This window comes from Cebus imitator, unplaced genomic scaffold (assembly GCF_001604975.1).
Source record: "Cebus imitator isolate Cc_AM_T3 unplaced genomic scaffold, Cebus_imitator-1.0 Scaffold42, whole genome shotgun sequence".
NCBI classification, from domain to species: domain Eukaryota; kingdom Metazoa; phylum Chordata; class Mammalia; order Primates; family Cebidae; genus Cebus; species Cebus imitator.
The window spans coordinates 15,690,574-15,700,573 of record NW_016107357.1 but is presented as its reverse complement, the minus strand read 5'-3'; the positions used below and the strand labels follow the sequence as shown (position 1 = coordinate 15,700,573).

Here is a 10,000-nt window from a genome sequence, read left to right as displayed (position 1 = left end):
CTGTTCACATGGTAAGCTGTCAAGGTTAAGTATTTCCATTTTAGTACTGAAGTTTAATTCACAATAGCAGTTGTAACATAATTGTTACACAGACTTCTGAATTGTTCAAAAAATACTGAATATTTCATTAGGGTGAAATTAATTATTTTAGTCAACCCACAGCATAGGAGTTATTTAAAAATAATTTCGTTATACACATCAAAATTTAGAGTTTATTCCCGAGGAGTTCTTTATTGAATATGATGATTGTGCATCATTATTTGTTTGTGGCCAAAGGAGTAGGAAAGTGTTACATGTACCCAATATGACATATTCATTGTTAGAAGTTTCTACAAGTAATCATTTTAAAAGATGTTATATTTTACTTTATATATTAATATAATAGAGTAAAAAGCCATTCAGATGATTACTGTATATTTAACAGTCAAGCACAATGAAAGATTAGTGTGAGTGATTTAAAAATATATATGTATTATTGGCAGTTCAGGTAAGAAGAGTTTTTTTGTTTTTTGTTTTTATTTTCCCTGAGATGCTGCTGCATTTGTATGTGATTTTGCAGGTTTATAGGCAGGTTGTTTTCTGTAGTAGTAAATTCTAATAGTTAATTTAAAATTATCAAAATCTGTGGCAAATTTATTGTTGCATTTTTATTAAATCTTTTCTTTCTCTTTCAGCAAATAGTAGTGATAGTGAAGAACTTTCAGCTGGTGAAAGTATAACTAAGAGTCAGCCAGTCAAATCAGTTTCCACTGGAATGAAGTCTCATAGTACCAAATCTCCTGCAAGGACGCAGTCTCCAGGAAAATGTGGAAAGAATGGTGATAAGGATCCAGACCTCAAGGAACCCAGCAATCGATTACCCAAAGTTTACAAATGGAGTTTTCAGATGTGTAAGTGACATGTTAAATTGACAAGCATACAAACTTCATCCCAGAAACTCTTTTTGTTTTGTTTTGTTTTTTGAGACGGTGTCTTGCTTTGTCACTAGGCTGGGGTGCAGTGGTGCCATCTCGGCTCATTGCAGTCTCCACCTCCTGGGTTCAAGCCATTCTCCTGCCTGAGTCTCCTGAGTAGCTGAGATTACAGGTGCAAGCCACCACACCCAGCTTTTTTTTTTTTTTTTTNTTTTTTTTTGGTATTTTTAGTAGAGGTAGGGTTTTACCATTTTGGTCGGGATGGTCTTGAACTCCTGACCTCGGGTGATCCACTTCACTTGCCTCAGCCTCCCAAAGTACTGGGACTTCAGGCATGAGCCACTGCACTCAGCCCCAATCCTAGTAACTCTTCATGCCAGTACTCTGAAAAAGAGGCTATACCAGACTTAATAGATGTACTAATGAATTGCAGTGTATAGATCTTATTTGGAGTCTGATTTGAATAAATAAATTGCTAAAAGAAAAATTTTAAGGCAATTGAGGCAAGTGCCAACACTGACCAGATATTTCTGATATGATATGTGTAATTTGATTTAAAATTATCTGGTGTTAAGGGTGAGGAGTGGATAAGGGTGCAGATAATACAAGCTTTGCCATAAATTTATGATTACTGAAGCTGGATGATGATTTCTGTCTTCTCTATACTTTTGTATATGTGAGAAACTTTCATAAATCTTCATTTAAAAAAAAAAAGTTGTTTATATATATAAATATATATTTTAAATCGAGACAAGGTCTCACTGTCTTGGCCAGGCTAGTCTTGAACTCCTGAGCCCAAGTGATCCTCCCATCTCAGCCTCCCAAAGTGCTAGGACTGCAGTTGTGAGCCACCACACCCAGCCAATATGTATATTTCTTAATACTGTAGCGTTTCTCACACAAGGAAATACCTCAAGTATTCTTAAGAGATTGAAGATTGCTTTAGAGCTTTTTAAAATTTCCTTCCAATTTAAATGTTACACACATACTTTTATAAAAAACCTAAAAAATAAAAACAGAAGAGAAAAAATGTATCAATAATCCTGTTACTCAAAGTGTGCACAATTTAGCATTTCAGTGTCTTTCCAGGTGTTTTCGCTTCGTTTTGTTTTGTTTCTGTTTTTTTAAACGGAGTCTCACTCTGTTGCCCAGGCTAGAGTGCAATGTCATGATCTTGGCTCACTAACCTCCACTTCCTGGGTTCAAGCGATTCTCCTGCCCCAGCGTTCTGAGAAACTGGGATTACAGGTTCCCGCCACCACGCCCAGCTAATTTTTGTATTTTCACTAGAGATGGGATTTCACTTTGTTGGCCAAGCTGGCATCAAACTCCTGACCTCGTGATCCGCCTGCCTTGGCCTCCCAAAGTGCTGGGATTACACGTCTGAGCTACCGTGCCCGGCCCCAGTTTTATTTTTAAGTGTGATTTTTTTTTTTTTATTATGGTGATACTGTTTATGGATGTGGATATTTTAGCATACATATTTAGATCTTAAGGTCTTTAATTCTGTACATACTCATTCATTTAACAAATATTTTGCATTTATTATGTGTCAGGCATTGTTCTAAGCTAGGAAAAAAACTTGGAAAACAAATATTTTAGGAGCCTTAGTTTTTTAGTGTATCTACCTCAACTTTATTGAACAACCATGCTCTATGTTCTCTTCTTTATATATTAAATGCTTTTTCAAAAATACCTATTAATGAAAGCTTTAAATTTACAGCGGACCTGGAAAATATGACAAGTGCTGAACGCATCACAATTCTTCAAGAAAAACTTCAAGAAATCAGAAAACATTATCTGTCATTAAAATCAGAAGTTGCTTCCATTGATCGGAGGAGAAAGCGTTTAAAGAAGAAAGAGAGAGAAAGTAAGTATTTTTACTTTATTTTATTTATTTATTTTTTTTTGAGACTGAGTCTCATTCTTGTCACCCAGGCTGGAGTGCAATGGCGCGATCTCGGCTCACTGCAGCCCCCACTTCCTGGGTTCAAGCGATTCCCCTACATCAGCCTCTCAAGTAGCTGGGATTACAGGCATGCACCACCAAGCCCGGCTAATTTTGTACCTTTTTTAGTGGAGACAGGGTTTCGCCATGTTGATCAGGCTGATCTTGAACTCCTGAACTCAGATGATCCATCTGCCTCGGCTTCCCAAAGTGCTAAGATTACAGGTGTGAGCCACTGTGCCCAGCCAGTATTTTTACTTTATTTAAACGTAAACCAGAATTTCTCACTCTGCAATTAGACTGACATGAGTTTAATCTGTCTATCTTCAGGCAAATTCTTTAATTTCTTTGTCTTATTTTCCTCATCTCTAAAGTGAAATAAATATCTCAAAAAAATTATTTCAGATCATAATATTCACTTTCATAGAGTTTGTACTACCAAAAACATCCTAGCAAGATAATTTCAGGTAGCGAAAGCACCTTGAAGAAAACAAAATGATGTTACAACAGTGATTGGATGGGTTACATGAATGACAAGAGGAAGTGAGATAAATTAAAATCTGGGAGTCTGGCCAGGTGTGGTGGCTCACACCTATAATCTCAGCACTTCGGGAGGCTGAGGTGGGTGGATCACGAGGTCAAAAGATTGAGACCATCCTGGCCAACATGGTGAACCCCGTCTTTACTAAAAATACAAAAATTAGCTGGGCGTGGTGGCGTGTGCCTGTAGTTCCAGCTACTCAGGAGGCTGAGGCAGAATTGCTTGAACCCAGGAGGCGGAGGTTGCAGTGAGCCGAGATCGCGCCACTGCACTCCAGCTGGGCGCCTGGCAACAGAATGAGACACTGTCTCAAAAAAAAAAAAAAAAAAATCTGGGAGTCAAGAGTTGTCATAGTTTGCTTGGGCTGCCACAACAAAATACCACAGACTGGGTGACTTAAACAGCAGAAATTCATTTTCCCAGTTTTAGGGCTGAAAGTCCAAAATCTAGGTGCCAGCAGGTTTGTTTTCTCCTAGGCCTGTCTTGATTGGCTTGCAGGCGGCTGCCGCCGTGCTGTGTTCATAGTTCACATGGCCTTGGTGCATAGAGAGACCTTAGGAGACACCTCTCTTCCAAAGACACAAGGTTTTTTGTATTAGGGTGCCACCCTTAGCAACATTAATTACCTCCCTTTCTGCAAATGCAGTTTCATTGGGAGTTAGGGCTTCAATACAAAATTTTGTGGGGGACATGATTCAATCTATAACAGATGTCCTAGGCAGAGAGAACAGCAAGTGTCCCTAATATGGGGTTTCTCAAACTTGACACTAATTGACATTTGGGCCAGGTGATTCTTTGCTGTGTAGGGCTGTCCTATGCATTATAGGATGTTTAGCAGCATTTCTGGCCACTACCCTTTAGATGCCAGTAACACCCTGTGATTGTTTCAACCAAAAATAACTCCAGACATTGGCAGATACCTCCAGGGCTGGGGGCAGAATCACCCAGAATCACGGCTCTAAGTTGGGAATACACTCGGTACCTTTCAGGAACAAAGGAAAACCACTGTGGTGTTAAAGTGGTAGAAGTATCAGCCAGCTAAGCAGGGGGCTAAATCATGTGGTGCCTTGCAGTCCAGGATAAGGAATTTAAATTTTATTCTAAGAGAAATGGACAACTATTAGAAAGTTTTGTTTTTGTTGTTGTTGTTGTTGGGTTTTTTTTTGTTTTGTTTTTGAGACGTTCGTCCACGCTTAAGTACAGTGGCACGGTCTCAGCTCACTGCAACCTCACTCAGCCTCCTAGGTTCAAGTGATTCTCCTACCTCAGCTTCCCGACTAGCTAGGATTACAGGTATGCACTACCACGCTTGGCTAAAATTTGCATTTTTAGTAGAGACGGGGTTTCACCATGCTGGCTAGGCTGAACTAGAACTCCTGATCTCAGGTGATCCATCCACCTCAGCCTCCTAAAGTGAACCATAGCGCCCAGTCTATCAGAAAGTTTTAAATGCAGGAGTGGCATGATTGATTGATTAATGGATGAATGGATGGATTGATTTTGAGATGTATTCTCACTCTGTGGCCCAAGCTGGAGTGCAGTGGCGCGATCTCAGCTCACTACAACCTCCACCTCCCAGGTTCGAGCGATTCTCTTCCCTCAGCCTCCTGAGTAGCTGGGACTGTAGGCACGTGCCACTGTGACCAGCTAATTTTTGTATTTTTAGTAGAGACAGGGTTTCTCTGTTTTGGCCAGGCTGGTCTTAAACTCCTGACCTCATGATCCACCCGCCTTGACCTCCCAAAGTGCTGGGATTATAGGTGTCAGCCACTGCACCTGGCCAGCATGATTTACTTAAAATTTTTTGAAGATCACTGTCTGCCATGTGGAAAGTACACTCTAGTGGGGCAATGGTGAAAGCCATGTGGCATATAGGAAGCCCATTACAGTAGTTCAGGAAGGTGCTGGATAGTGACTTGTACCATAAGGATGGAGAGCAGTTCATGTTGAATTAACAGCACTTGCAGATGCATTGGATGTGATGGATGACGGAAAGATGGGCTAGGTTTTTGGCTACAACTAGCTGCATGGTGCCATTTTGGAAATGAGGCCGACCTAGAGAAGACAATATGTAGATTAGGGAGCACTGACAAGGCTTCGGTGTTCTGTTTTAGTCATGTTAAGTTCTCAAATGCCTATTAGGCATCCAAGTGGAGATGTCAGGTAGATAATGGGATGTATAAGCTTATAGCTCAGGGAAGAAGTCAGGACTGAAGTTACACTTTAAAGTCAATGGCATATCTATGGTGTAGTAGTTATTACAGGTGGTTTTTAAAGCCCTAATACTTCAGTAGATCACCTAGAAAAGAAATGTGGATAGAAAGAAAAGAAAAGAAAGCAAGCTGGAACAAGTTGACTTTTAGAGGTAGGGCTGAAAAGGAGAAAACAACCAGGACTTGAGGTGGAATAACCCCTAATGAGGAAAGAGGAAACAAGAAGAGGATGGCCAAGAAAATTAAGTGTTTGTGAAGGAGCAGAGTAAAAGCTGTGTGACATGCTGCTGAAAGTCCAGGGAAGTAGTCAGTGGGCTTGACAATGCAGGAGTCATTGGTTGCCTTTTCAAGAGCATTTTCAGTAAGCCCTGCAGATAAAATCTGGATTAAATGTAGCTGAGGGTGGAGGAACAGTTGAAAAGTAGAGACAGTGACCCTAGAGAAATCTTGAGTCTTGTTATGAAGGGGAGCAAAGAAATGGGACAATAGAGATGGGAAGAGACAGTGTCACATACTGTAAGAGTGTGAATTTGCCTTCCTGTCCCCCTTTTGCCATTGTTACTGTCCTTGAAGCACTTTGATTTTCGTTTCCTTTTTCTTTTTTTTTTTTGAGACGGAGTTTCGCTCTTGTTACCCAGGCTGGAGTGCAATGGCGCGATCTCGGCTCTCCGCAACCTCCGTCTCCTGTGTTCAAGCAATTCTCCTGCCTCAGCCTCCCGAGTAGCTGGGACTACAGGCATGCGCCACCATGCCCAGCTAATTTTTGTATTTTTAGTAGAGACGGGGTTTCACCATGTTGACCAGGATGGTCTCGATCTCTTGACCTCGTGATCCACCCGCCTCGGCCTCCCAAAGTGCTGGGATTACAAGCGTGAGCCACTGCGCCCGGCCTTCGTTTCCTTTTTCTTTATACAACTTTTCTACTTATGTCTTCTGCTATCATAATATTCTTTAAATCTCTCCACCTTATTTTGTATATGCTTTTTGATTTGAAGGTGAGTGAAAGTCAGTGTGTCTGAGATATAGAGTATTTGAAAAGAGACTAAATGTTTGGGCAGGGCGTAGTGGCTCACACCTATAATCCCAACGCTTTGGGAAGCCAAGGTGAGTGGATCACGAGGTAAGGAGTTGACGACCAGCCTGGCCAACATAGTGAAACCCCATCTCTACTAAAAATACAAAAGTTAGCCAGACGTAGTGGCAGGTGCCTGAGGCAGGAGAATCACTTGAACCGAGGAGGTGGAGGTTGCAATGAGCCAGGTTCATGCTGCTGCACTCCAGCCTGGGCAACAGAGCAAGAGGGAAAAAAATTATTTTTTCTCTCTCAAAAAAGAAATTAAATGTTTATATAATACATAAAATATATACATGTATAATATACAAAGTACCTACAGAAGCATTTTGTCAAAGAAGGGGATCTGAGTTTCATGTGTTTGATGTCATGTTACCATTTTAAAAGAATAAAAAAATCAATTATAGTTAACACAGTGACCTTTTAAATGCTTTTACTAGAGCTCTTCACCCTTAGGTAACTGAAGCCTTTTTATATAGGCGTTTTCTATACAATAAGACATCTACTGGCTGGTTGCAGTGGCTCACGCCTGTAATCCCAGCACTTTGGGAGGCCGGTGGATCACCTGAGGTCTGGAGAAATCCTATCTCTACTAAATAAAAAAAAACTTAGCCGGGCGTGGTGGTGCATCCCTGTAATCCCAGCTACTTGGGAGCCTGAGGCAGGAGAATCGCTTGAACCTGGAGGTGAAGGTTGCAGTGAGCCGAGATTGCCATTGTACTCCAGCCTAGGCAACAGGAGCTAAACTCCGTCTCAAAAAAAAAAAAAAAAAAAAAAATCCAGAAACTCCTTCTAAGCAGCGTTTTGTAGATATGGTTACCACAAATTCTTTCTAATGGTTGATTTTGCTAAATAGAGCCTATCTAGGGAGTTAGCATTAAAAATCAGTTCGTAAATACTATTTGAAGAAAAACCCATAGAAAAATGTTTACACTAGTTACCAAAGAAATGCAAATCAAATAGGGTATCATTCTTACCAAAAAAATTAAAACTAAAACCAATGCAGGGACAGTGTAGTGAAATTTATATCTTTATAGGTTATGAATTATATAGTAGAATACTACTCAACTTTGTAAAGAAAAAGATCTGTATGTACTGATATGGAATAATCTCTTAAAATATATTGTTAAATTGGGACCGGGCACAGCGGCTCATGCCTGTAATCCCAGCACATTGGGAGGCCAAGGTGGGCAGATCACCTGAGGTCAGGACTTTGAGACCAGCCTGACCAACGTAGTGAAAACCCCATCTCTACTAAAAATGCAAAAATTAGCCTGGCATGGTAGCAGGCACCTGTAATCCCAGTTACTTGGGAGGCTGAGGCAGGAGAATCGCTTAAACCCAGGAGGTGGAGAGGTGGAGAGGTGGAGGTTGCAGTTAACCGAGATGGTACCACTGCACTCCAGCCTGGACAAGAGTCAGACTCCATCTCCAAAAAAAAATTATAAAAAAATGTATATAAACATTGTTAAATTAAAAAAGAAGACACTGAACTATGCTTCCACTTGTGTTTTTAAAGGTGTGCTATATCTACATATTTTAAATTTGCATATCATCTCTCTAGATGCTAGAGATAAAATTCCTGTAGAACAGGGGTTGCAAAAATTTTCTGTAAAGAGACAATAAATATGTTAGGCTTTGTGGGCCATATGGACTCTGTAGAAACTACTCATCTCTGCCATGGTAAGTGTGAAATCTCTCATAGGCAGGATGTAAACAAATGGGCATGGCTATGGCTGTGTTCAAATAGAATTTTCTTTCCAAAGACAAGTAAGCCAGATTTGCCCCTGGGGCAGTTATTTGTCAGCCTTTCTTATAGAGTTTTAAAAAATGGGAAGAAACTGGTAATAGTGGGGAGGGGAATTTGAGTGATTAGGAGATTCCTAGATGAGAAGGAAATTTACTTTTATACCTTATTACCCCTGTGCTGAATGAATTTTTAAAATCTGTGCATGAACAGCTGAGCACAGTGGCTCACTCCTGTAATACCAGTACTTTGGAAGCCTGAGACAGGTGGATCACGAGGTCAGGAGATCAAGACCATCCTGGCCAACATGGTGAAACCCCCATCTCTACTAAAAATACAAAAATTAGCTGGGCATGGTAGCACATGCCTGTAATCCCAGCTACTCGGGAGGCTGAGGCAAGAGAATTGTTTGAACCAGGGAGTCAGAGGTTGCAGTGAGCCCAGCTTATGCCACTACACTCCAGCCTGGCAACAGAGGGAGACTCCATCTTAAAAAAAAGAAAATATGTGCATATATTTATTTAAAAAATATTATTTTATGAACATTAATTTATAACAATGAGAGAGGCCAGGTGAGGTGGCTCATGCCTTTAATCCCAGTACTTTGGGAGGCCAAAGCCAGCAGATGATGAGGTCAGGAGTTTAGACCAGCCTGGCCAACGTAGTGAAACCCTGTCTCTACTAAAAAAATATAAAAATTTAGCCAGGTCTGGTGGTAGGTGCCTCTAATCCCAGCTACCCAGGAGGCTGAGGCAGGAGAATCGCTTGAACCCAGAGTCTGAGATTACAGTGAGCCAAGATCACACTACTGCACTTCAGCCCAGGCGACAGTTCGAGACTCCGTCTCAAAAAAAAAATTATTTTATGAACGCTAATTTATAACAATGAGAGAGGCCAGGTGTGGTGGCTCACTCCTGTAATCCCAGCACTTTAGGAGGCCCAGGTGCGTAGATCATCTGAGGTCAGGAGTTCGAGACCAGCCCAGCCAACATGGCAAAACCCCGTCTCTACTAAAAAATATGAAATTAGCTGGGCACGGTGGTGTGCACCTGTAGTCCCAGCTACTTAGGAGGCTGAGACAGGAGAATCACTTGAACCCAGGAGGCGGAGGTTGCAGTGAGCTGAGATTGTGCCACTGCAATCCAGCCAGGGTGACAGAGCAAGACTCCATGTGAAAAAAAACACAACAAACAAAAAGAAGCAATGAGAGAATTTCTCTGAGGAAAATAACTAATGTGTTATTTGCTTTGTAAACGTAGTGGAGGAGAATGCAACAGTTGAGCTATGTACTGTTTTGATCCAAGTTGAAGAAGCAATTAAGCCTCCAGTTCTCGTCACCATTTATATTACAAGCGAACTCCAAGTACAGAAAGATGGAGGGATTATGAGGGGAAAACAGATTTTTGGATGGATTGCAGATTTTTCCCGTTTTGATATTTATTTTAAAAAGTGTATTCTAGGCCGGGCGCGGTGGCTCAAGCCTGTAATCCCAGCACTTTGGGAGGCCGAGGCGGGTGGATCACGAGGTCAAGAGATCGAGACCATCCTGGTCAACATGGTGAAAC

General features: G+C 41.2%; 1 protein-coding gene across 7 annotated transcripts in view; it reads left to right on the top strand.

Moving 5' to 3' along the window:
* The window catches only part of ARID4B (AT-rich interaction domain 4B), a 178,010-nt gene that overhangs the window by 165,743 nt on the left and 2,267 nt on the right, over positions 1 to 10,000 (top strand). For all 7 annotated transcript variants that reach the window (XR_001824541.2, XM_037737795.1, XM_017526574.2 and 4 more), the window contains 2 exons: positions 675 to 890; positions 2,638 to 2,784. Coding sequence is in view for 6 of the 7 variants with exons in the window: in XM_037737795.1 (XP_037593723.1) it covers positions 675 to 890; positions 2,638 to 2,784 (363 nt within the window). In the remaining variant the exon portion in view is untranslated. The remainder of the gene's footprint in view (positions 1 to 674; positions 891 to 2,637; positions 2,785 to 10,000) is intronic.